Here is a 27,506-nt window from a genome sequence, read left to right as displayed (position 1 = left end):
TCCCCCCTTTTCCAGCATCCGCGCCTCGGAACCCGACGGTCCCAGTTTCTCATTACTGCAACAATGAGATGCATCATCATATGTAGCTAGGAGGTGCTCTGTTGTAGATTATATCAAGGCTGTGTGTGTGAACTTGCTGCTAGACGACGTCTTTCTTCCCTTCACGTCCATCTCCTTCGTGGAAATGAGGTCTTTGAAGATGCTCTAATAGCCTGCAGCCAAAAATGCAAGGGAGAAAAAAACCACACAAGAACCTGCTTCATCATCACTTTTTAAACATAATTAGAGATCTGAACCAAAATGCATGGCAGAAATTTCCGCACAGTGTGTTTCATAATTGTCCCAAGGGCCAATGTGCCTTTATAAATTATGAATAGGCTGTTGGCTGATATTTCTCACTAAGGTGGCTTTTACCTCCACCAGCTTATGATGTTGATGATTTGCCGGATTACTTTGTCTCGACCTTTTTTGTTTGCGCGATTTTTGTCCGCGTCGTCTGCCACTATTGACTTGTATTGGACTGGAGAGAGGCAACAATTAGGCGGCAGAACTGTGACCACAAAGACGCAGGTTTCAGTCCCAAACGAAGCACTTTCTGAGGACCCCTGGGAGGGTAATTAACCTGAGCTGCCTCGGTGCTCTTCACAATGGATGAGCTGCTAGTACTGGCTAAATTGCCTGAATAAAGGCATCTCCAAATACATCTCCAGGCCACTAATCTAACCTAATGGCTTCGGCTTTTATTAGAATAACAATTGCCTTCTATCTGTTCAGCCCCTGTGTCCAACGTAGCAGTTTTAAGTGTAATTTAGTCGAGTTCATACAAATTCACATGGAGGAGCGGGCCTGCCGACTGTGCCTTCTTCAGTTGGATGTCACCTCTGCTCATCTCATATTCACCGGATATCAGAAGAAGTTCCGGTGATCAATATACAGGTTCGGATTTATCAGCTCTGAACTACATATGAAGAGCAAGGTTAGAATTCGTTCGCTGTCATATTTAAGTCCATTTTCTACTGCAACAGGTGGGCAATGTGAACTGCTCCAGAATTTAATTAAAAGAAGGAAATCATTTGACATCTCTGTATTTGGCATTCAGGTAATTACTTAATATGTAGCTGTAGCAAAATGCTGAGTATGGATTGGTTCCCTCACTGTCCAATCAGAATTTATTTCCATTGTAAGCTTTCAGCAGTCACATAGCTTTCAGTATTTACATTTTGAACGCTGCCATCTACAGACTGGTTAAATTCGAGGTTACGCTGTTTGTCTTTGAAGTCTGCCTTGGTTCATGTTGCCCGCATGCTCACTAATTTCCTGCCAAGGTGGGGTCGCTGTCCACCCAGCTGTTTCATTCACCCCTCACGCCCAAGCCAAGTGCACATGGGGATGTACCTGATTCCGACAACACGCTGTCACGCGGTGCACGGCCAGCTGCCGTAAAGCACCTTGGCGGGAAGTTGCGTGTTGGAAGAAAAGCATGGGGTACCGTGATTTCAGGGAGATGTTGTGCAGTGGGGTCTGAGGATGTGCTGTGTGTCGAACTTGTTGGCGTGAATCAGCCGCTTTGGTGTTCATCCGGTATCTGCAACTATAGTAATGCATAGCTTTTCTATAGATTTGACCGAACCAGTCAACCTGAAAACCACATATTGATGTTTATTTTTTGGAAAATAGATGTGTCCGGTGCATCTTTATAAGCAGTGTGTGAGGTCATTTAACCTGGTTTTAGATTTAAACTGATTTAGGTTTACAGCAGGAAAAACAACATTTTTAAAGCAGGTTATGAGGAATCGTCCCCAACTCAGATGTACCATTGTTAGCCAGCTGTGTTAATACAGTTCAGTATGATACACATGGAGGACGCTCATTGCAGATCTACCAAACGTAAAAAAGTGCCTCATTTATTTTAGTTAGACTTAATGTTTTGTATACTTCACAATTGGCCTGGTCTTCGTTTGTGTTATTAATGTTTAAATGGTTAAGTAAACTCTCAGGCGTGTTTCATTACTGCGCTTGGCATTTATTCCCCTGGCAGTAAAAGAGAATTTCAGCTAAAACAAATGGATTGTATCAGGCCTATGCTGTTTGCGTCAGGTTTTCCACTGTTAGTTCAAGCTGCTTTTCTTTTTTTTTGGTCAAATAAATCAGAGATGTCTAGAATGTTGCAGAATAAACAACCAGATCTTAGTTTATATATTTCATATTTCACAGTGTTTGAGGCAGTCGACAGCTGAGAGGTGGCTAAAAGAAGACATATAATGGTCATGCATGGGGTTAAGTTATATGCGAGGACAGCAGGCATCATAGTGGTTAGAAGGGCTGCCTTGCACTCAAGGGACCCAACGTGGGCAGCTCTCTATGTACTGCCTATGAGCATGGGTTTTACCCTGAATTGACATAGTAAAAATTTCCCACCTATGCGAATAGGTAAATAACAGTGGTAGTGTAGAATCCAAACCTAGCCTTGTACTTAACTTTGGAGAAAAGTTTCAGCTAAATGGATAAATGATAATTATGTATGTAAAGGTAAGTACAGCGCTGTACTGCGAAATACTCCCATACTGCTACTGTTATTTACATACGACCAGGTAGCTGATGTGATATCTTTACACGTTTGCCATCACCACTGTGTAAGTTCCTGAATGTCAGCACATTTCCTGCGGAAGCAGCGCTCCATCTGTCCCTCATTAGCGCAAGCTGCCCATTGGGGTAATCAGGACCTTGTCCCTGGCTGAGGGGGCCTCGGCTCGAGCCCAGAGTGCTGGCAGACCTCGGACCTGCTTCTGCAGCCGGCCCTGCTTTCCGGGGTGTTCACCAGCTGCACTGAAGTGCGACACCTGTTTCCTGGTGTCTGTCTGCTGGTGTTCATTGTGCACCGTCTCCTGTCCGTCGATCCATCTATGAATTATTTGTGGATAGGGAATTATGAATTGCCAACAATGAGTACCTGCAAAAGTACTTGTTCTTAAAGTGTGAACTGATAACATGATAGTCCGTGCTATTCGGGTGTCAAGACAGTTCTGGAGGAATGTAATTTTTTTTTTTTTTTGTGGAACACCATTACCTCAAAAACAGAAGGTCCTGTTGTTCAGTCCTTCTCCTAATGCAGTACCCTTGATGAAGGTACTTACCCTGAAGTGATCAAGTAAAAATTACCTTGCTTTTTAAATGGGCAAATCATGATAGTATGGTAGTGTACAAATCTCACACGGTAAGTCGCTTCGGAAAATAGCATCAGCTCAATGAATAAATAAATAACAGCAATAAAATGATTAAAGCAGAAATCCAGAGGGCCTTTGCACCCAATGCATCATGGTAGTGGCTCTGTGATGGAGAGAAACGGTTCCGCAGTCAGTTTCCACCACAGATGCTCAACCCGCCGTCTGTGAAGGAGACAATTTCATTTCCATCCCAAGAAGCAAACAGCGATGTATCCTCTGTGATTAGATAACAGCGGTGAAGTATGGCCCTGCCAACCTGCAATATTCGACCCATTTGCCTCCAAGACAAATCAATGGGGAATAAATGGCAAACTTTATTCTTCTTCACATCTCACCTCTCGGTTTCAGAGCAAAAACAAGGTTTTATCATTATGGAATCCAGGGTGACTGGGAATGGCTTTTATTGTGTTGCACCCAGAAGTCCAGAAGAAGCAAGTGCTTACAGAAAGGCGGCAACTGAGGGTTCATCTGCATCTTGTATCGAGGTGCGACGTGTCAAGATCCCTGTAATGGCACCTAAGCTAATTCCTTTGTACTGCGTGCAATTAGGTCTAATGCTTCTTCCCGCTGGACGAGTTCTGCTTAAAAGGATTTTGGCTCACACAGTCCATTACAGAGGCAATACCAATTAAAATCTTACAGATGGAAGACATTAAAATAGGTTTCGGCGTAACTGGGTTCGTAGCTTTCTGACAATGGATTTTTTTCCAATCGTTTTGTGTTCTGTGAAGACCAGATTTTTTTGAAGGATGAAAAGGTTTCCACTTTCAAGTGGCTTTCCGTGAAATCGGGAAGTGTGTCACGGAGAGATTGTATCAGGGAAGTGAGAACGTGAGCATTAGATCAGCAGCGAGCAGAGTAGTAGGAAAAAATACTTGTGGAAGAGTTTCTGCTCTGCTCTTTTGACTCAAAAGGTAATGACTTCCTCTGTAAATTACAGATCATTTGCCCGTGTAGCAGGAAACCCTCTCTGTTGCCTTATATGTGCTGATGCGCTGCACTTTAAGTGAGGAGAATGTGGGTATAGCGCAAGGAAGGCTGCTCTACTCAACGTTACTCTCGTTTAGGTGAAAGACCTTGAAGTAAATTGGTTGTGCGGTAACGGTGAGGTGAGATGGAAGCGTAAAGTCAATGTTTATTCTTCCTCCCTGAGTGATGAGGCAGTTGAGTCGCGAGCGCTGCTCTTCCAGCATGTGCCGTTGCAGGCCGAACCACAGAAAAGCAATTTCGGTGTTTCGCTGTGGACCTTCACAGCTCCCGAGGATCTTGGTGGGTGCATCTCCTCCACTGGTTGATAGGACATCTGTACTGGAACCAGTAGGGCAGTGTTGTGGGTGAGCTGAGATAAACAAAGCAGATGGCTGGCCAGTCCTGGCTCTTTCTGGCAGATCTTGGCATTTGTCGGGCTGTGAGTAGGGACAGAAGTACAGTGGCCTGCAGGGAGACTGGTGCCTAAGCCTTGCACACTTTGATCCTGGTTGAAGATATCTGCTGATGATCATGCCATTGGAACTGTACTGCAGGGAACATTGAGACAAATTGCACCATACCTTCCATAACAGAATCTCTGAAGCGCTGGATAAATCCACGGTGGATAAAACAGACGATTAGAAAATTAATTAAAGTTTGTTTCAAATGCACACGATGTTCTGGCTGGTAGGAGCAGGTTGCATCTGGGCGCTAGCCTGGACGTGGATTTGTTTCTGGGGCACAGTAAAAGTCCAGCTTTAATACAGGTCTCAAATTGAAGCAGTCCCCCCGCCCACACCTTCGAGCAGATGAATTTATGATTCATGAAAAGCAGTGGAATATGACAGAAATACTAAGAAGTTCTAACCAGTTAAACTGTACTCCTTGAGGGCTGTCAGGCTGCACTGGTCTCTTGATGCGCTAGCCATTTTTGTTTGCTGTGTTTTATCCTCGGGGTCCTCAGGGGACTACGGAGATTTCTGAAGAGCTGATCAGGTTAGCTAAGATTATGCCTAAGTAGTGCTACTGAAAATAGTGCCCCCCTGCACCTTACTGTGAAGGTGAGACCCTCTTTGAAACAACTTCCTTACCCTCGCTGTGGTTTATACCTCAGGACAGTGCGGCGGATAAATTCTGAGTTGTTTACCGATGTGTTGTAAAACATGAGAAACACATTTGTCCTTTGCATGAATCTAATTTGTATTTTCATACTGGAAAATAACACTGTGTTTGTGCCTATACAAATAAAGCCAATCTTGGCTGTTAGATTGGTTTTTAAAGTTGTCTTCAGCATCTACAGTTGCTGTACATTTTACAGTTACATTTACATTTATTTATTTAGCAGATGCTTTTCTCCAGTGGCTTCCAATGAGTTCTATATAGTGTCATCAGCCCAGACACCTTAGTCACCGCGGTGACTTACACTGCTAGATAGACTACTTACACTGGGTCGCTCATCCATACATCAGTGGAACACTCTCTCTGTCACTCGCACATTAGTTTTGAATAAGAAAAAATTAAAGGCTTTTAGTGCAATAGGTGCTGTTTTGTAATTATAGGACAGAAACCTCCAGACCTGGTAGAAAAGCGAAACAAGAGCACAACAAGGACCAATACCCAGACACAGGACCAGTGTATGCTATGTTGAATAAATACCCACTGAAAAGGTTTGCAGTTGAGTTGCAGTTTTAATTGCTCTCTGCATAAACCGTGTTCTCAGTTATAATATTCTCCTAGGAAGCTTTGTTGCCGTTACAGGTATTTTAGAAAACAAAACTGCTGCTTTCCTAAAGATGGTCTTTACTCATGCTGGGTTCCATCTTCACTCATTCTGGGTCCCACCTTTGTTCTTTCTTCGTACCATATTTACTCATGCTGGGTTCCGGAATCCGGTTAGAGCTGAAAAGGATGCTGGCTCCCAGAAGCATGCAGCATCTTATGTTTTCCCTTAATATTAACCATAACGGTATAAAACACTTTTTATACTGTTTTAATATCAAATACTTTAATATTTCCTTAATTCTTGACATTTTTAAATGGAAGTTTCTTTAGTTAAGGGAATCATTTAAGGTCTTTTGAGACTCTGTGCAGTGAGACGTGAGTGAGAATGTGGCAGCTCAGAACTTAGGATGTTTCTAATATCCTTTTTCAATAAACCCTTGTAGAGAAGGGTTCTTTATTGCACTCCCACCCACCTGATGAATCTGAGAGCACTTGCATCTAATTTATTGCATAAGTATAATGCCCCCATGCAATTATTAAGCACCCTCTTAGCACCCCAGGAGAAGAATACATGCCATTGCCTTGGCTATTAGTACTGTGTTTTCTTCTGTGGGTTCATGTTGTGAATGTGCAATTTAGTTAATTGCAAAAGGGTAGGAAAGCAATATTACATGCTGCTTTTAATGAAGTAAATAACTTTAGGTCATGAGGCTTAAAGGCTAATGTTGGTTTGAGGATTTTTGCATCTGTTTGTCTTAGTTGGCCTGGTGTCCATTTAGCAAATTCAGAGCAGCGATAATGTGAAATGTTTAATAAATACCCTTCGACATCATAAACTTCGAACTTTCAAGTCATGTTTACTGTGTAACTTTATTGCCTTTAAATCTCGGTGGTTATGTACCTTTACTGGCATCTTCGTGGGCGATTGGTGTCTGATAAGGTCACACTGTCAGAGGATGGTCACCGTACGTCCAAACACTCATTGGTTTGCACTCATTAACCCTCCGAGGTTTGCAGAGCTCTGGGAAACAGTCGCTTTCTCGACACTGTGCCAAACGGCCGTTCTTGCCTTTGGTTTGAGCTGCCCACCCCTCGGTGGTCTCATTGATGACCTTGATTGATTTCACCTTATTTTTACATTGCAGAGCTCCACTCAAGGACTTAGTGGTTAAGGAGGTACAAGGACCAGAAAGGGCTGTACTGTCAGACCCTCAGACAATTACTTCATGTTAATTCATATGAATGATACCAGTAGAATGTGATTTTACATTTACATTTACATTTATTCATTTAGCAGACGCTTTTGTCCAAAGCGGCGTACATCTTAGCAAAAGAATAATTATGATCTGTGTAAATGGAAGAAGTTCGGTGGAAAGCTGCATAAATCACTAATGGAAATAAATGAGAGCTCTGGTATTTGTCCACCGACGACTCCGGGAGTACAATGAGAATTGTCCTTTGTGGTTACAGTAAAATAGGTGATGAGGCTTTGGACTCAGTGTAATCACACAATTCTGGAGGTTCAGAACCAAGTGCGCCATCCTCCGCGCACCTTCACGTTGCAGTGCCGCATTCGCTGTACTCGATACTCAGCAGCTGCTCTTTCTCGGCCGATCAGAAAGGAAAGTTCAGTGGGAGCTTTTCTGTCCCAAAGAGGGTTCAGTTGAAATGAAGCGGTTTTCACGGCTTATTTGAGCTCCCTTTTATATGTCAACCTTGGTTTTATTTTGTTTTAAAGCACACAAAGCCATTCGCTTGTTTCATTTTCCTGTTTGTTCCTCGAGATTCTAAATTCCCCCCCAGCAGCTCAAGCTGTTGAGCCAAAGTCTCACAGACTTCAGAATTAGGCTGGCGGAGGAAAGGAAGGAAATCGCAAGCATTTACAGAAATGAGTCTGCTGATCTTCTGAAATTGCCCATATTTAACTCGGCAGGAGCTGGAAGGAAATTACCCAGAAGAGCAACACAAAGAAATGCCTGAATGACACCACTGAGCTTGAAAACGGGAGGGGCCGTGTTTGAACCCGCGTAATTTCCCTCTGTCTCTTCATGGCTCCTGTTGCAGTAACCGGTAGTTATGGGCTGCTCAAGGTGATAACGCACTCTGTACAGCAGCCTTTAAATCACTTTGTGGGGCTGCGGGGACTATGGTGATCACAGCTGGTCAGTGCAGCTGTGGGACTGGAAGAAGATGTGTTTTACATCGGAAGGAGCGGCGCTGTATTTCGCCCGCTGTTATGACACGATGGCTCTGTGTGTAGGAACGGTCGCGCAGCAGGTGACGCCTATGTCACGCAGACACACCGTTCTTGATGGGAAGTTCCTGCAGTCTTATGGGTCTCAGTTACTGCAGAAACAGGTTGGAGTGTGAATAAAGCTCTCATTTTGGCTTTATTGCAAGGAATAATGTGCAGTGGCACAACTTGTGGCAGACCATCCGTCTCCTTTCTCACCTGCAGACATGCGCTGCAAGACAAGGTCACCATCAGCCGTCCTGACGTGCAAGTTTAGCCCCCGAGGGAGCGATGCTGATGCTGCAGTTATCTGTAATGAACAGCAGTCACACCTGACACCGTGCTGTTTATTGCGATCCTGCTCCCGAATGGGCCGAGCTGTTGCGTCCATCATGGGGGGCTCACTCAACATACCCCAGTGAGCAGCACCGGCCTGACGTCCTGTCTGGAAGTGACGTAGGTCATCTGAGGGGCTTGAGTGCAGTGAATACCGTGCACACGATGTAAAGATGCTGCACATATACGCCGTGCCTGCACAGAGCCGGGGGGCAAGAAGATGTTTTAAATTCACTCACGTTTGTGGTGAATATAAGGATGTTATGAAGGGCACAGGGGAATGCAGTAGTAGAAAAAGTTCTCTTATGGTACCATTGTGTCACAGGTTATGGAACCAGAAAAAAAGTCCAGTGTTTCTGTGAAGCATCAGCATTTGAGGAAAAGAAATCGACTTTACCTGGAGGAGAAGTGTTTTCCAATAACATCAATAAAAATGAACTAGATGCTTCAACACTTTAGCCAGACACTTTTTTTTTATTTTAAAAAAAAAAAGCATAAAGCACTGAGTGGGGGGTATGGTGGCACAGTGGGTTTGACTGGGTTCCTGCTCTCCGGTGGGTCTGGGGTTCGAGTCCTGCTTGGGGTGCCTTGCGATGGACTGGCATCCCGTCCTGGGTGTGTCCCCACCCCCTCCAGCCTTACGCCCTGTGTTGCCGGGTTAGACTCCAGCTCCCGCAACCCCGAAGGGGACAAGCAGTTCAGACTGTGTGTGTGTGCATAAAGCACTGTTTCCATTGTTATAATACGTATTATTTGTTAAAACAACCATCTTGGAACACGTCACTTTGTGGCCCTTGTTGTGCCCCACAACAATTCTTTCTTGTTCCGACAGAAGGCAAAAGTACAATACGACCACATGCCGTGCACGAGTGTGAGCCGCTGTGTGTTTCGTGTCAGTGATGACAGGTGGCTGTGACCCCCTCCGCTGAGTGCATTCCTCAGGACAACTGCAGGTTTTCACACAGGCCAACCTCATTCCGCTCGCTGCTAGTTAATTTACACCATTAGTCACTTCTGATCCATTCAGATAGGAGTTTGGAGGACAAGTTCACCTGTTCAGCCCAAAAAGCACCTCTTTACCATCCCACATGTACATAACTGTAGAGAAGTCAGTCCAGTTTGCCACTGGACTTGATTGAGTCCACACTCCGGCTTTAGTACCCTTATCATCGTACTTTGCAGGAATCGATACAGTAAAAATGACCCTGTTGTATAAATGGGTAAATCGATGGAAGTAGCTTCGTATAGAACCCCCACATTTTAAGTCACCAACAAAAGTGTCAGATAAATAAATAAATGTATGTCTGATCTTGAAGGTTTCAGTCTCTGGAAGCATTCAGCATCCTTCTGGACTTATCAGTGCAGCTTGGAAAACACGATGGTCGCGTGGGCTCGTGCATGGGTCTGAAAAACGACCGGGCGAGGAAAACACTGTCTGGACCACACTATCGTTCCTTTATTATTACATTCCATCACTGATCCTCCCATTTTTTAGGGAGACCACAGATGATCGTGTTATTGCAGAAATAAACCTGTCATTGTTTAAAGACCCGAGTCTTTTGTAAGCGTTTTTTTATTAAGGACATGACCCACAAGTGTTTGGGTTTAATTTATATCCTTTCATCTCACCTGGTTGTTGTCCTGAGTGAATTTCACCTTCTCCCAAGGCTCCCCATCCCTGATGCCACCGTTGTGCTGAGCGATCTCTTTTTAACCACGACTCGTGCTGTATCTTCTAGGTTTCATCTACCCTCAGAGCAGCAACAAGCGGGGCCTGAAAGCCCAGCTCAGGAAGCTCATTCCATGCTCGGGGGGCAGAAGGGCATCGGCTCGTACCCAAAGCAAGTGCCCTCTTTCCTCTGCTACGTACAGTATATCTGGGTGGTGTAACGCTGTGGACCGTGGGCTTCACTCATCAGACTTCCCTTTGGATAGATGGGTCTCCAGCTCTCTCTCGCCTCCCTGTTTCTCTCGGCTCTAGAGAATTTGGCTAAATCTTATTCACACCTGTTTGTTTGTTTGTCTGAGGTCGGATCATAATGCGGCGAGGACCATATGGATGTTTTGAAGGATATTGCTGTGTTAAGAAGATTAAGGATTGGTTTCCTTGAAACCGAGGCTTAGTGGTCAGTGTAGAGTTGACTGGCGTGGGCACGGGGGAAAGGGCTTCTGGGATGGCACACACACCTTGGCTCTTTGGCTTTGTCACCCACGGCATCCCTGTGCCCGCGATCACAAGCTTCTCGCTCCCTCATCCATCACTCGCCTCCAGGAGTTAATTACAGCCGCACCACCAGCATGACCAAAGCACACGGCTGATCACTCTCTTAATGAGCCGTTCCTCCACATGTTGGCTGGACGCTCCGAGAGGGCCGGCCACTGGCCAAAAAGGCAGCTGCCAGCTTCAGATTCATGCTACTCAAAGGTGATGTTCTGCTCCCTGCACACCTCTGATTTCCAGTGCCTGCACACACATCTAATGGTTGAAGGTGAAGCTGGCTAGTGACTCGTCCAGACTCTTTTGCATAATCATCTGGAGCACATTGCTCCTCACATTGTGGATCAGAACTGGACAGGTACCAGATCCAGTGGAGCTGCAGAGGTCCAGAACGGGTGGTATCGAGACGTGACTGATGGTGTCATCATTACCTGAGGAAATGTACTGTCGCTATGAGCCTATCCAAGTCCCAGCATCCGGGAGTTGGGTGTACTATGTTAGAAGTGCTGAACTGCCTTCTTATGGTAAAAACTCAGCATTGCTTTGAATTTCGAACATTTCTGGAAGTTCTAGCTAGACATGTTTCACATTGCTTGAGGAACTTGCTTGCCGTACTCAGTCTTTCCCAGGTGCCCTCAACAGAGAGCAGACCATAATGGAAAAGCTGCTCTGATCTCCTGACCTGGATTACATAGGTGAAGGCTGTTCAGCTTCTCTGTCGAACCTTGGCAAAAATTCAGTGTGTATGCGATGACCTCTGAATGAGGAGCGGGGGAAGATGAGGACCGTGGTCCTTACTGTGATCCCAGCTACCGAGTCCACATCACCGCAGTGCCCCTAGTTGGATGCCACTCTTCCTCTTTCTATCCGTCTCTTTGCAGACAGCGTGGAGGATGAGCTGGAGCTGTCTGCCGTGCGCCACCGACCCGAAGGCTTGGAGCAGCTTGAGGCCCAGACTCGCTTCACCAGGAAGGAGCTGCAGGTCCTGTATCGGGGCTTCAAGAATGTGAGTGATGGAATTCACCGTGGTATTCCCGCTGAAATACTGTGTAATGTTTGATGTAACCCAGTCAGTAGAGCTGTTAGGCTCTCTCTGCCCCCAAAGGACCCCAACTGCAGCGGGAATTGACAAGGGCGTAAAACTCCGAGCCTCCTGTGCTTTGTCGTGTTCAGCAGTCTTCATTATTAACCATTCTTAATCCGAAACCTTTATTCGAGGCGACTTGCGACATCAGCTTTACTAACTCAGCTGCTACATTTATTTACCTACTTGCACAGCAGGGTAATTTTTATTGTATTGATTCAGGGTAAGTACTTTGGGCAAAGACACTACGGCAGGAGGGGGATTCGAACCTTGTCTTCAGTTGGGATGTGCCAACTCGAACCACTATATTACTCACTTGACAATACGTAGCCACCGGCCGTGTAAAGAGGACCCTCGGCTGGGTTTTGACCCAACAGACCTTTACATGCTGGAAACTTCATCTCATCGCTGCTTCCATGGTTTCTTTGCTTTTCAAGGACCTTCTCCTTCTCTGCAACTTCTTCTTATTATTCCTACTTTATTACCCTGGTTATACCTGGGTACTGGCCCAAGGAGAGGCACATGAGAGATTTTAGGAGAAGCTTCTGTTTATCCGTTCATTTTTCATTCTATTCCACTTCAGCCTTTTTTCACAAATATAAAGAGTAAACAGTGAAGCATTTTGATCGGTTATTATAAATGCAACAAAGTACCAGACAATGGACAGACTAATCACTGACCTCTAACTTCTCATGTCTTGCTCCCTCTATCGGTTTTCAAGTCTTGGTTTCTTTTTTCCTTTGTTTACTGACTTTCAGAAATGATGAATATTAATATTAATATTCCGAGCAGACGACCGCCTGCATGTCTCGGGCAAATTTGGCGTAATTGCCGGATTTCCAGCGTGCGTCTTGGCAACCCTTATTGCGGAGGCACATTTAAAAGTCTCAGAGGTATCAGGTTCCTGCCTCATGACTCAGTTTGCCTGCAAACCTCTGGAGCCTTATTAGCATAAACGTGTTTATTGGCTTTGACCTGTCCAATAGCGTCAGTCATTTTTTGTCCTCATTACCGTGGTGCACACTGGCATTTCCACTCATGTCGGTGCTCTCGGGCAGGATGGATGCGCTCTTACTGACAGCTTACAAGCTAACATGCTGATAGTGAGTCTGAAAAAAGGTGTTTGGGACGTAACCTTGCTGCGAGGCGTCCTTTTCAATCTCCTCTCCCTGGACGCGCTCGTTTGATTTGTCGTCTTTCACCCAGGTATGCGGATGCAAGGCCGCTCTTCTGGTGACCTCAGTGCGTGGGTCCCGAAACAGATCAGAATGTCACCTCGAGCGTGTTGCCCAGAGATAAGGCTCAGTATTATGCTTTCAAGAGATAAAGATAATGTATAATGACCTCAGTGACAGCGAGTGTTTTTTAACCTCGTAAACCTTTCAGTGGAAAGAGTCAAGAAAACATCACCTGTTGACGTGTGATACTGTACATTATTAATAGGAGAGATGAGTGATCATCACAAAAGTGCATATTGTGCTCCTGTCACTTAATGTCACCATGTGAGAAAAGTTTGGTGACAATTAATACATTTGTTTTTAGGAAATATAGTAAAGGAACCAGACTTGTCACTTGAGGCAATGATGTCCTGCCTTATTTGCACGCTTATGACCTGCAAAGTGACAGATAAACTGTTAGGAAGAGACCTCTTCCGACTTAAACTTCTTAATCTTTTTTTGGTTCCTTTGCAAGTTAGTAATTACTCATTTGCCTAACACCTTTCTCAAAGAAACTGGGTTTGTACACTAAGCAACTTACGCTGATTTACCCATTTATATGGCTGGTTAATTTTTACCGTTTCAGTTCCATGTAAGTATCTTGATCAAGGGCACTAGAGCAGGAGTGGGATTTGAGCATCAGTCCTTTGAGTGTGATGCGACAGCTCTTACCACTATGCCACCTGCTGCCCGTGCTGCAGAGAAGCGCTCGGTAGGAGCTTTATACCCCACAGAAGTAATAGTGCAACACGAACAAGCATCATGTGAAGGAGTCATGTCTGCAGGCCACTAAGGAGTGATGACACACCTGCCGCACATCACCCAAGCACCCAAACACAGAACATTTGCCTTTCTGTAAACAGAGCTGAAGTATGGAGTGTGAGCTCAAATTGTGCTGGCAGAGTGCCCAGGATCGGCTTTGGATGAGCTGAGAGTCCCTCTGGGTGACATGAGCATTTAAGAGAAGCAGGAGGCCTTGCCTCGTGGCTCGAATTTCACTCTGTTTTCAATTCTGTATCGTGAATGCCTCGAACCGCAGGCTGACGGGCCGACTTGTGCCGCTTTGCAACCTCTGCACCCGAGCTCATATGACTAGAACGTAATCTGACCAGAAGAAGCCCCGAGCTCAGCAGCTCCACGAAAGCCTCACCAAAATCCCTGTATATCCAGCTCCCAGTCGGTCCCCAGCCCGATGGGCTCCAAACTCCTCTTTTCGAGGACACACCCATTGACCCCCAGGTATTAACCTGATGACGTGTCCAGGTGCATCTGAACATGTGCGATATGCGTTCTCATGCACACTATACGTTGTGTCACTCTGCCCCTCCACAAAAACAAGGTGGTCATTGTGGAACTGCTGTGCACATCGTCTCTGCAGGATTCGCTCAATCACAGCTGCGTGTTGTCTAGTTACGAGTGCAATAACCATCAAGTGCTCGCTAGGGGGTGGCAATGGTAAAGTCTCTCTTGACTGTTTCCCACTTGTGTATCGGGGCCCATGAGGGCGGAACCCGTGCGAATGACAGTAAGGCAGAATGTTTCTGCTGGAACATCTCCCAGAGGGATCCTGGACTCGGCCGCTCCATCTCGGCACAACGTGACAAACCCGATGATGGCAACCTTGACTCCACAATGACTCTGACTGCCATGCCTCGGCCACACCCCCTTCAAGTGCAGTTCGGATCGGACCGCTTTCTGTTCTGCAATTTACTGCTACGAAGCACTTTAACCTCGCTCACATTGTGGGAGGTTTGCAGAACATTGCCTTGAAGTTATTCCAGTGAAAGTTGGGGGTTGTTTTTCTTTCCCCTGATCGTTGCTGAAAAAGGATTTGTGACATGTTGAGATTGCTATTGAAATTACTTTCTTGTTTTGCCCGTTTATTTATTTCTTTATTTTAAGGGAACTAATCATGTGCTGATGTAGAAGATGAAAGTTTTTCAGCTACATTTCTCAAAAATAGTTCTCGGCATAGAGGAGGAAAAGTTGACAGCTGTGCGTTTTTGTCCATTTGATTTACATTTCTTTATTTGTCAGCCTCATTTCTCCAAAATGAAGTGCAGCTGAGAGTAAACAGAGGAGCATCGACAACAAACAAAGAGCTTTAGACACGGACAGACGCAGTATCGTCAGCTCACAGCCCGTTTTTCTGATATCGGCATGTTGCTGGTTCACATCCCCCAAGTAGCTGCCTATAGAAGTTACATTCAGATATCAAATACATTGATAATCACAACCGATGGCATTGGACTCATTTGTGGAGCTGTCAGGAGACCAGGAGAAAAGTGGTTCTGAAAGAGATGGGTGTGAGACCCCTCTTGAGTGCAGGAAGAGATTCAGCAGGGACATTGGGAGCCCATTCCACCACATTAGTGCCAGAAAAAAGAACCTACAGCCTTTCGAGCAACCTCAGAGATGTTGTTTCCTTTCTGTCTGACGATCCCCTGCATGCACATGTTTTTAGTGACCTCGGAACAGACGTAAATGTGGCAAAAGCTAAAAATATTAACACAATCTACTGTGAAGAGCAGGACACCTTTTTCACACAGTCTAGCTGGACAACATCTCCAGCACTGATGTCTCTATGGGACACTGAGCGGTCTCCTTATATAGAGTCCCGGGCCCCTGGGACGACCTTTCCGAGAGCGAGCGAGCGTGCGTGCACCCGTGTGCCTTGTGTCACCTATTGCCATTGCCGTATAAGGGGGGCAGATCCTGCAGGCAGTGTGTAAGACAAACACAATACTCCACAGTCCCAGTGTGTCAATGCCTGTCTCTTCGGGGGCTGCTTCATAAACAGCTTCTCGGGGTTCCACAGATCGGAACGGCTCTTGTTTCCGAACACCGCAGGGCACACAGGTACAGCTGTGTTTATGGAAACTCTCCTCGCCATCACGGCTCAGACCTTCACTGGCTTTTCCGCTCTTGCTGAAGTTGTTATTCTTATTTTGTTCTGTTATTTAAAGGCATTTGTGAGTTACTTTTCAAAGTTTGAGTAATTCTTAGAGTTTTTCCCAGTATTTGTTATGAGCTCCTGCACCACAGATATTCCTGAGATGAATACAAATGTCCATGCCTCATGAAAACACAGCTTGTTGTAATAGAATTATAGTACATTACTGTAATGCTGGCCAGTACCTAAACTCTGTGATGTATTTTTTGCTTTTATCAAAAGTACAAAAGGGTCTTGAAAGCCACTGTTCATTTTTGCTTTGAAAGCAAGATATAAGGAAGTTTGATGGCGGTTCAGTTATGATGGCAGTGAAATTGTACAAATTTTTCCTTTCAAAGCAGTTTGAGCAGTCGGCCACATTTCCCTTTTCTCCGGATTGTGACCTCACCTTCACAGCGAAACTGCTGGAGTGGTGCCAGACACCAGGCGCTTTGCAATGCGCAGCCCCAACTCCCACATGCTCCTATAGATCCCCTTGTATGGATGATACAGACTTGGAATGTTCCAGAAAATCCTCCCTTTGGATCCAAGCCTGTGAATGCAATCATGTGCTGAACTGGTACGTGTCAAAGTTAGATTCATTAAAATGTTGTACTTCTAGCAATGGAGCAAAATCATGGGTCCAAAATTTAAAAAGAGTTTCAAGGAATATCTGTCAAAGTTGTTAGATGTGCATTTTATTTCTTTTCGGGTGAGCCTTTCTCATTTTATGATCATTATTGAAATATGCGATGATTATCCACTTAATACCGCACAGTTATTCATCAATGCATTATGATAGCAGTGCAGTGATTAGTTTTATCGGCACTGGGGATATTACTGGGCCAGTTCTGCTCTTTGTATTTAAAGTTCCTCTCGACTTGTTCATGAACTCTTTGCAAAAGTCTGACTCTTTTGTGCAGGAAAGAGCAGGTATGTGGTGAAAGCTACCCTTGGAGTCATTTGCACCCTGTGCACCCGAGCTCATATGACTAGAACATAATAGTACCAGAAGAAGCCCGGTATAAATTGAGCGAATGTTGGCGCTCACTCAAAAGGATGATTTTTTTTCATTGTAGGAATGTTCGTGTTGCTCTTTGAATTTTTCCTCTGGGCTTTTGGAGATAATGGCTCCACCTGATGCGTGGATCCCCCAACTGCATCGCTTCATTCCTGTCTACTCTGAAATGGACGATATTCTAGTTCCAGAACGCCACCTTCGGTGGCTTTTCATTACATGCATCTCAGCCGAGTTGAGTTCGGCTCTCGCGCGATCTGCCCAGCTGTCCACGCCTCCGGTTCGCACCTCCTCATATTCTTTTCACGCCGCAAATCATGCGGTGCCTTGACAAGGAGCCGAGCTGTGACCGGACAAACGGCACCGACCCCAGCAATCAGCGACGCGGCCTAATGGAAAACCTGTCACGTTTCGGATTTGGTGGGAGGCTCAGCTGGGGCAGTGGAACCTCTCCCATATCAGTGGTCATGGGATCCAATCCAGTTTCAATAACCGTTTGTTGAGCATGCCTCATGACATGGCTGAACGTGTCACTTTAGACTGCGTCTCATGGTTTCTCCGTGGAGGTCTCTGTACTTGGCTGCTACAACGGATAAGACGATGCACTTGAAACTCCTTGCATTCCATTATGGGGAAGATGCCTCGTGTCAGAACGCAGACATGGTCCCGCATAAATTCATGTGCAACATGTATGCATCACTTGCGTCCGGTCTGTAATCACAAACTGAAATTTGAAACACGGTCCCGTTAAACTGCGATCAGGTGCGTTAAAAGCAAAGTATGTGATATGTAGGAGAAAGAGCCACACTGGGTGAAGAGTTAGTTTCTAACTCTATAAAAATATACGTAAAAAAAAATTACACTGAACTGACACAGTCAGCCGCTAGGAAAGTGTCGGGCTATAAAGGAGCTCAGTGAGACACTTTGGAAATTTTTGGACAGTCCGCAGCTTTTCCTGAGCACCGGGGCCCTTCAGCTTTGCCATTTTTAGACTTGTGCCATTGTGTGCATTTTCCACTTTTGTAATCCTGAGATCAGCCGGGTAAACCGCAGTAAACAGATTTAATGACTTACATCTGAATGCATTTATTTTCCATTTGTGTTTTGTATTCATCCATATACTTTTTTGATGCTTTATTTAGTTGAACTCTACATCAAGTGCAGCTCTATGATCACAAAACTTTCTTATCAAATTCAGGGAGCATTAATATAGATTTGTCTGTAGGAAATCATCACAGGTGAGTTTATTTGTTAAATATAGAAGCATCAATGAGACAAACTTCTCATTTCACGCTAAAATCCACAGTATTTTGGTGCACGTCTAACTGAAACTTTGATTTTAAATGTAAAACCTACCACTACGTGTTGGAATTAGTTTCCATCATCTCTGAGCAATAGTTCTCAAGTGTGAACGAGCATTTCCGGTGTTTGCTCCCATCTGTCTTCAGGAATGTCCGAGCGGAGTCGTCAACGAAGACACCTTCAAAGACATCTACTCCCAGTTCTTCCCCCAGGGAGGTACGTCTAGACGCCTCGTCTACTTCTGACGGGCAGAACCTGACGCTGCACGGCCATCCCTTGTGAAATTGCCCTGCGTTTGCAGGAAAATTGGAATTCGCCCCTATTAGTTACTTCCTCACAACAACGGTACTTTTCATCCACCCAGTGAGTCTCTACAAGAAGCAGTACAGTATGTCTCTGAGAAGTTTCCTATCCCTGTTTTTTGGTCCTTTCAACTCTAAAAAAAGACAAAACAGCAGATCCCAAAGCAATTACCGAAATGCGCCGTTTTGGAAAGGCTGTTTTCACAGACCTAAAGGATATCTGGGCGCATGCAGTGGCGATTTGTTTGACCTTATGACCTCGTTTTGGCAACTTCAGAAAGCCAGCCTTCAAAATCACCATCTCATAGGAAATGAATGCGTCGAGTGTTGATGGTGATGGAGGCGCGGTGCCGAGCGCGTTCGCTTCTTTGAAAGAAAGCGGTCGCTCTGCAGAAGAGCGTTGTATGCGTGCTGCTTTGCTGTTGCCCGTTGAGCTTTGTCATGTTCAACAGCCTGGCATGTGTTCCTGGACAAAGGCTTAGCAAACAGCGAGAGGAGGTTACGGAGCTTCCTACTGAAGGGTTTCCCCAGTTATTATCCTGCTGCGCTCACACACAATGTGCCCTAGGTGGAGAACACAAAGGTGACTCTAAGAACACACGTCCACTTTCAATAGAGTTTTTAAAAACTTTAAAAAAACGAAAACGTGTTCGTTTTGCTTATGGTGCGGTAAAACCGTGGTAGGAAATTTCCTCTCCTGTTTAATGAGTTCAGCCCACACGGGTTTATGAACAAGACAGCAGCACCACAGAGACAGAAAGAGCACGCAGAAAAATGGCAAATGTGTCCACATACGTGAAACAAGGGCAAAGGGTCCTTACCGCGTTTTTTTCCGAGTGGGTTTTCATCCCACTTGCGTCTTATTGTTTCATGTAAGATAAGATAAGACTTTATTGTCTGTTTACACAGAAATGTACACTTTTACTCTGTTTTATATCGACTTTTTAAAATCTGCTTCCTGTATATGATTTTCACCCCTTGCAGCATGTCTCATGTAAGCGAAATCTACACTCTTGGGTTCCGTGGCTTGGGGCATCAAAAGCAACAGAAACTTTTTTTCAGGATTTACGGGAAATGATTAAATAATTTACATGAAATAATGTTGTTAAATTATGCTTTCCCCTCCTAAACATTTTATTACATTTGACACCTTGTACAGTGGCTCTGTGCGGTGTTGCCGTTGTTGATTGAAATGCTCTTTGCTGGCACTCCAGATGCTTCGACGTACGCCCACTTCCTGTTCAACGCCTTTGACACGGATCACAACGGATCTGTGAGTTTCGAGGTGAGACCGGCCGTTTCGCGCCGCCGAGCTCCATCTTCCAGACCTGTGAAATAATTAACGAAAGGCTTGTTTAAAATGAAGAGCAATGTGGCATTAATAATTAAAGCAACGCATATGCTGTTGATGTGTGTGTCTGTATTGGGGAAAGGCCTTCCTCTGTGTTTATTTTTGCTACATAACAATACACATTTCTGAATCCTATTTATATGCATGCATGAAACTTTAAAGAGCAGTGTAATCCCTCGTATTGTTCTTCACCGGCCATATGTCATTCACATTGATGAGAACAACGCATCACAGGAGCACACCATGGGGGACATCGTCTCCGCTCTGTCTCTGTGCTTCCTGATGTCAGGATGTTCTCTGTAAAAGTCTTACACTATGAAAACGGCGATTTTATGGTAAAATCGCGGAAATGTCTGCGACCAGGGGAGATGATCATCTGTGTCTCTGCCGCAGGACTTTGTGATGGGACTGTCTATTCTGCTGCGTGGTTCAGTTCAGGAAAAGCTCAACTGGGCATTTAATCTCTACGACATTAATAAAGATGGATATATAACGAAAGAGGTAAATGTAAATGCGAATAGCAGTCATCAAATGCTAAAAGCACTCAATCTGATATAAATCTTTATTTTACTTGATTTTCTTTAGTAACGACCATTATAGTGATAGAATAATGTGGATTGTATGGAATATTACTGAATTCTTTTTTTATCGTTCAGGAGATGCTAGACATTATGAAAGCCATCTATGACATGATGGGAAAATGCACGTATCCAATACTGAAGGAGGAGGCACCAAGACAACACGTAGAGATTTTCTTCCAGGTAACTTCTCATTTTAAAATGTGCGATTTTGCCTTGAAATCTGTAAAAACTTTTTACCGAACTCCTTTTCTCTCCAACCTTATTGGCAGAAAATGGACAAAAACAAGGACGGTGTGGTGACCATAGATGAGTTCATTGACTGCTGCCAGAACGTAAGTTGCCCGTTTGGATCCTTCGCTGGGACAGTGTCTTGAATCATACAATTTGAACAGCATTCCACAGTGCCCACGTTAAATTTTGAGTTTTTAATAAAGTCGCTTTATCTATTCTTAAGTTATTCAATTTCACTTTTACTCATCCATTCCTTATCAATAGTTGCGTGCCCAGTGCAGGGCCGTGGTGTTCCAGAGTCTATCCCGGAACTGTAGGGTGTGAGGCGAGGTACACCCTGGACGGGGCGCCAGTCTATCACAGGGCAATCACACACACACACACACACACACACACACACACACACACACACACACACACACACACACACACGTACACCGAGATCAATTTAGAGTCACCAATCCACTTGAAACACAGGTCTTTGGACTGTGGAAGGAAACCAGAGCCACCAGCACTACCCACTTCACCACCGTGTCACCCACATTCTCTTCACTTATTTTGAATCTGCGGTGGTAACTGAAGTATGTGAGTGAAAATATTGTATTGTCGCCCATCACAGACCTGCCACTGGTGTGTTGTTCCTGGAGACACCTTAGGCCTGAAGCTCTGCTGGGGGTCCTCAGGGTTCTAGTGTCGCGTCACGTCACATTCCTCGCTCTTCTCTTCACAGGACGAAAACATCATGCGATCCATGCAGCTATTTGAAAACGTCATTTAAGCAGAGCCGGATGCCAGGGCCCCTTCCTCCGGGACAGTGTTTTTCGCAAGACCTTTGGCTCCATACCGCATCACGTCATCACGCATGCCGGGATGCGCAAGTGGGCAATTATGCAAAATCAGCTTGTTTCGACCGTACATCTACAAAATGTTGAATCCCGTTCACCCTTTAGTTCATTCTCTTCCCCGAATAGCCCACAAATCGTCCTTCGTCGTTTTGTTTCTCAGAAGGGGCGGCAAGAGAAAATGCTAACTTTTTCATGTTTGATGACGGAGTTTCAGTTTGATCAACCTAACTTCCAGGCCGACCTTCTGCGTTTGTGCTCATAATGGCTTGGTGTTTCACCAGTCACAGTCTGCATGGTTCCCTTCCTTTACTCTGTTTTTACATCCTGCCTTATCTAAGTAGTAAGTTTAACTGGTCAACTGGACTTTTGGTTGTGCGGTAGTTTTACATTCTGCAAACAACACAACCGGCCTCGGAAACCGAGGTCTTCTGAACCGCTTTCTTCAGCTCGGTCCGATTACTGTGCTTGTTCCGCCTGCCGCCTGTTCCTCCAAGAAACTTCCTCCACCATGTTCATCAGCCTCTAGGCCCGTGTCAGGTAGAAATAGTATAGCGGCATGTTTATAAAAGTATTTTCTCCGTCGCTCGGGTTGATCAAACTTGAAATTTTACGATCTGTTACTCCACTCTGGATGGACTGCAGGGGACACTTTTTCTACACTTGTAGATAATGAATAAATGAAGTGATGAACTTGTTTGCAAGCTGTTTTCTGTGTAGCGAGGCATACGAAGCACAGTTTTGGGGTATGTTGTGTTAGATACGAGTGTTGTCTGGCCAACTGAATTTATGAAAAGTCACAATTCAGTCTCACTGTATTTTTTTTTCTTTCTTTCTTTTGTTTTGTAGCGTCTGCCAAGCAAGATGTACCGTGTTCTCAAAATAGGAGAGATGTGGCAGGGCAACTTATGGATGAAGTGAGACTTTTGGATTTACTGTAACTGTGCGTAAGAGTCTGTAAGGAGGATAGAAATTGTCACTGACGCAGTCACTTCGAGAATATTCCAGAACAGGTCAGCTCTTTACTTTTCTACAGCCTTGTGAACGACAAATGTACAGCAGTCACTCTGTTATTTTACGCATTAAATATACTGACTCCCTGGGGTATTGACAGTCGAGTCACAAAGATACACAGTTTTTAGTGTTTATTCTTGTTTGAATTGTCTTCATCGATCGAGTTCTGAAAATCTCTGTCTTCTGCAGAATAAACGCCACTTGTGTTTAACCCCCGAGCCAATAGATGGCAGTAAAGAGCCTCCGAAATAGAAGAGGCGCGAAAGACCGCCTTAATTCCGCGTTTACGCTCAGTGTCTGGTGTTCTAGGATCACTAACGACGTAAGGAACGTTGAACGTTGATGTTTATTTGTTTTCATTTCAATACATCTTGAACTTAATAATTTAATTAATGAAATTATAAATAGCAACATTTCATTAATGTTAGGACCATTTGTGTTGTTAAGCCTTTATTGATCAATAGTAGTAAAACTGACTTTGGAGTTACAAACAAAAATACCAAAAAACACATCTTAGGTCCGAGTTGTGTGTTTAAGATGAGGAGCTAGTGTACAACATTAGAATGGTAATTTGGGCATTAACTAATAGTAATGTTTATTTGCCGGTTACAGTGCCACGCAGTTGCTTTATGTGTAGTTTGGATAACGATGTTCAAAAGCAGCTCGCTGTAATATTACCTGCGTTATGTGGTTATGGAATAAGATGAGCAAATGTAAAGGAAAGGGTGTTTTTTTTTTTTTCTTTTTTTTTAAGAAACATATTCCTTGCTTTGCTCAGCCCCACATCTTAGCCCAACAGTTTTGGTGGCATTGGTGGATCGGAGCTACTTATCCTCCGTCATTTCCAAGCGTGTCCATCCACCGCAGGACAGACGGACCAAGAACAGGCACGCGGCACAGCGCGATCCCACCGCCTCCCCTTCACATTTTTATCTGATTTCTCTAATTCTCCTGCAGGAGATAATTACCGCAACTGAGCCAATGTGCGTTTGAGTGGAGGGTGAAGTCAGTGGGTTCACACTAAGCCTTGAAACAACGCGGGCCTAGTTAACGGTATCCATACTTATTAAAAAGATCCATATTTAAAAGGTATTTTCGCTAATAACAAAGGAAAATGTCGTCTGAGCCTTATTATCACGATTTGTATCTTCAAACTAATTTCATTTACTTTCAGCAGTTCTGTTTGGAACTATTGAAATGCTGTTTAACTGGCGTATTTTCACATTATTAGGATATTAGAGTGTGTTTTACACGCTTTCTGAACCAGGTGTGGTCGGATTCAGTGTGTTCGCTGTAAAGCAGGTGTGTTTCGACAGCGTTTGCTTGGCATTTGCGCCCCCATTAGGACAGATGAGAGAACTGCAGGAGCTGTGCACAAATTACATGGTTAAGGAAAATAGTTCTTTAACCACTTTTGGTAGAAATGTAAATAGCACTGATGCCAAACCCCTCCCCTTTGCATACACAAATAAGTAACCATAGCAACAGGTCCATTCGGTTAGAAAGTAATCTGAGTTGTACCATTTCCACCCACTTGCTGCCCATGCATACAAGCACTTCGCATCAGATAACGATAGTGAAATATATTTGTACAGAACCGAATTAATAAAGTCATTTAAAGAAATTTTTAAAGGCAGAAAGAAATCCAGCTCAAGAATTAAGTTTCCATTACCTTCTCGACACCAACCATGTTGTGAAGGTGCTGATTGTTAAACACCGTTGACACAATTTGAAAAGCTACAGAATCTCAACGCACCATCGGATGAAAATTATTCGGGCCGTCTGGGAACATGTTCGGTTTGTACGCTGGGTGCAAACAGTACACAATATGTAAATGTAAAAATAACAAACCTTAATTGTTTAAGTTTCCATTGATTTAGAAATCCAAAAAATCATGTGAATGTTTTTAATAAAAGTAGAAAAAAATACTGCATTCTGGTATGCTGATTTATAAAAAAAAAAATGTGTAAAAAGTGTACTTTATATTCACCAAGTGCAAATAGGCATTTCCTTTCAAGGAGACCAAGTCTTACTGGAATCGGACACTTTTGGAGCCTATGAAAGATTTACTTTGATTTACCCGGCACACATCACAGTTGAAATGCAAAAGAACCAAAATCGAAGTAAAATAAACTATGACCTAGCAAATAATTCCACTTTTTTCCACACACAGTAATTTTGGAAGTTATTAATTTAATAGCCAAAATGTGTATAAGGCTGCTGAGCATCTGCTCAGCCAATGAGACCTTGTAACAGTTGGTACTTTGTCAGTGGCCGTCGATAACGAAGGGCAATGAGACTGAGCTGAAACCTCCATTGTGGTCGTGGACTCGGGTCCCTCCGTTTCATCTCCGGTCTCAGAGGGGTGGAGCCCAGGGGGTATGATGGCTCAGGTGAGCAGCTGGTGGATTTCACAGTCAACGTGGCACAGGAAGTCCATGTAGGAGGCACCCCCGTAGACACCCTTGTCCTCCACCAGGTGCTGAAGAAACAACTTCTCCATCTTGTCCTTCTGCTTCACAGCTGTGAGCTTGGAGTCACACAGATCAGGGGTTGGAATCACAAGAGCCACACGACAACTGGTGTCCGACAGAACCCCGCTATGGCATTTTCATACAGCACACGGAATATAAAGTGACGTTGCGTGTGTTTGCTTGGTAGGCCTCACAGAAACATCAGCAGGTCATTCTTTTATATCTTCACGGGGGCCGGCCGCTGCCGCGCAATGAGGTCCATGATGGAGCGAGCTCTTACACTGGGAGGTGTCCAGCTGCGGCAACATGGACTGAGCAAAGCAAATAGGTTTACTGATGACACAGAGACTATGACTTTTTTTTTTTTTTGACAAAACTGTTTGCTCGAAAAAAAATACAGAACTCCCATGATAGTAAATATGACTTCTGCTATATACCTCTTTAGTAAATATCTATTTGTCTGTCTTGTTTTTAAATCTCGATCAAAAATAACCATTATTGTACTGTTTCTTCTGAAAACCACTGAAGTGGAAACACTTCTGCCCCAAGGGGGTGCTGCCTCACCAGGTTGGTGTCGACGTGGTCATTGAACATGCCATGCCCACCCATAGAAGGAACTGCTGCCCTTTCTCCAGCAGGGAGAGCCTCCGCTTGCAAAGACGCCCCTGAGAGCAGCAGACTGGTGCTGGGATGCCCCCACTGACCCTGTCAATGTCGTGCTGTGGATAGAGGGGATGGGTGAGGGGCCAGAACCAGGTGGCAGGTAACACTGTCTCTCTGAGCAGGACAATCTGCCCACTGCAGAACGAGACCTGCAGTTAGTGGGTTAGTTCATGCTCCAGCCTTGGAATCATAACGTGGATCATGGGACAGCAGGTGGCATAGTGGTTACAGACAAAGGTGCTGAGTGTGAAACCCCTTCCTGCTGTTGTGTTTTTCATCAAGGTACTTATCCTGAACTGATACAGAATTACCCTTCTCTATACATGTACATGGGTAAATCAGTTTAAGCAGCTTAATATACAACCCTCACACTATAAATCACTTTGGGGAAAAGTATCACATAAATAATTCTGAATCATAATATTAACCAATGCTGAAATTACATCTGCTGTGCAATATGCAAGTCCAGATGGATTCTGGGAAACCAGAGCACCTGGAGGAAGCTCATGCGAACACGGGGAGAACATACACAGCTGGCATATGCAGGGTGACACTGACCATTCTCAATGCAGGTGCTTGTGTGTGTATGGTCTTACAGTATGTGTGTATGGTTGGGATTGATACTGGTCAGGGGGTGCTCACCTGACTCATGGAGGATGGGCTGGCACAGTTCCTCCTGTAGCAGGCGAGAATGCGAGCAGTGTGGCTGAGCAGCGTTTCCCTCATGGCCTTGAGGGGCTGGCTGAACACGGTGCGGCACGCTGGCCGGGAGGAGGATCGACAGTCAGCAGCAGCACAGAACCAGCTGAGCTCCACCTGCATCCACAGCAACAGCCGCAGACCATAGCTGGGTTTTACAGGTCAGAGCTCCATTTCACTACCAGAATGCTGTATCACTGTGAGACTCGCTGATTGCCCCCTGGGCTATAACTGTTAAGTAACCGCTTACGTGACTCACGTAACCAGCATCAGTCCGAAAATAAGAAACTTTTTTTGCGCTGAATGAAAAGGTTGCATGGAAGTGGTTCAACATAAATTGGGCAGCAGGTGGTGCAGCAGTTCAGCCTGTTGCCTTGCAATGGAAGGACCCAGGTTTGTATCTCAGTGTAAGTGGCTGTGTTGAAAGGCTCCAGATAAGAAATAGTCAGTTAGCTGACTGACTATCGTTGCGGTTGGAGCGGCTGCCTTTGGCTCCAAAAGTTCCCAGTTCGATCTCCGCCTCTGGTTGTGGCACCCTTGAGCAAGGTGCTTGCCCTGCAATTGCTCTAGTATCTTAGTCAGGTTGTGTACCTGGGTAGCTAGTTCTGGCCCTGCGATGGACCGGCATCCCGTCCAGGGTGTGCCCCCCGCCCTTTCAGCCTTGCGCCCAGTGTCTCCGGGATAGGCTCCAATGCGGTTTCCAATGAACTCTATGTAGTGTTATGAGCCCACACACCTTATTCACCGTGGTGACTTACACTGCTAGATACACTACTTATAAGGGGTCACTCATCCATACATCTGTGTAACACACTCTCTCTGTTACTCACACACTATGGGTGAACCTGAACAGCATGTCTTTGGACTGTGGGAGGAAACCAGAGCACCTGGAGGAAGCTCAGCGAACACAGGGAGAACATACAAACTCCACACAGAGTGGGATTCGAACCTATGCCTGGACAGTCCGGGCACTGTGAGGTGGAAATACTACCCACTCTACCCCCATGCCACCTCAGTATAGTAATAATAACACAACCACCACCAAAAAATTGGATGTAGCGCAAGGGGAGTTCGGAGGCACCTGATTTGGCACA

The 27,506-nt window shown here is 44.9% G+C and overlaps 1 protein-coding gene across 8 annotated transcripts in view; it reads left to right on the top strand.

Annotated features, from left to right (window-relative positions):
* kcnip4a (potassium voltage-gated channel interacting protein 4a) overlaps nucleotides 1–24,454 on the top strand; it is a 123,429-nt gene extending 98,975 nt beyond the window's left edge. For 6 of the 8 annotated variants that reach the window (XM_029252074.1, XM_018759619.2, XM_029252073.1 and 3 more), the window contains 7 exons: nucleotides 11,584–11,708; nucleotides 18,402–18,471; nucleotides 19,772–19,842; nucleotides 20,302–20,409; nucleotides 20,565–20,669; nucleotides 20,759–20,821; nucleotides 21,451–24,453. In XM_029252074.1, the coding sequence (XP_029107907.1) occupies nucleotides 11,584–11,708; nucleotides 18,402–18,471; nucleotides 19,772–19,842; nucleotides 20,302–20,409; nucleotides 20,565–20,669; nucleotides 20,759–20,821; nucleotides 21,451–21,498 (590 nt within the window). In that variant the 3' untranslated portion in view covers nucleotides 21,499–24,453. Of the gene's footprint in view, nucleotides 1–10,223; nucleotides 10,326–11,583; nucleotides 11,709–18,401; nucleotides 18,472–19,771; nucleotides 19,843–20,301; nucleotides 20,410–20,564; nucleotides 20,670–20,758; nucleotides 20,822–21,450 lie in introns of all 8 variants that reach the window. The other 2 variants (XM_018759617.2, XM_018759622.2) reach the window with 2 other exon arrangements.
* The last annotated feature ends 3,052 nt before the right edge of the window (nucleotides 24,455–27,506 follow it).

Source organism: Scleropages formosus, chromosome 5 (assembly GCF_900964775.1).
Source record: "Scleropages formosus chromosome 5, fSclFor1.1, whole genome shotgun sequence".
In the NCBI taxonomy this organism is placed as follows: domain Eukaryota; kingdom Metazoa; phylum Chordata; class Actinopteri; order Osteoglossiformes; family Osteoglossidae; genus Scleropages; species Scleropages formosus.
Note: the sequence above shows the minus strand (reverse complement) of the source record. Positions and strands in the feature narration are given on the sequence as shown.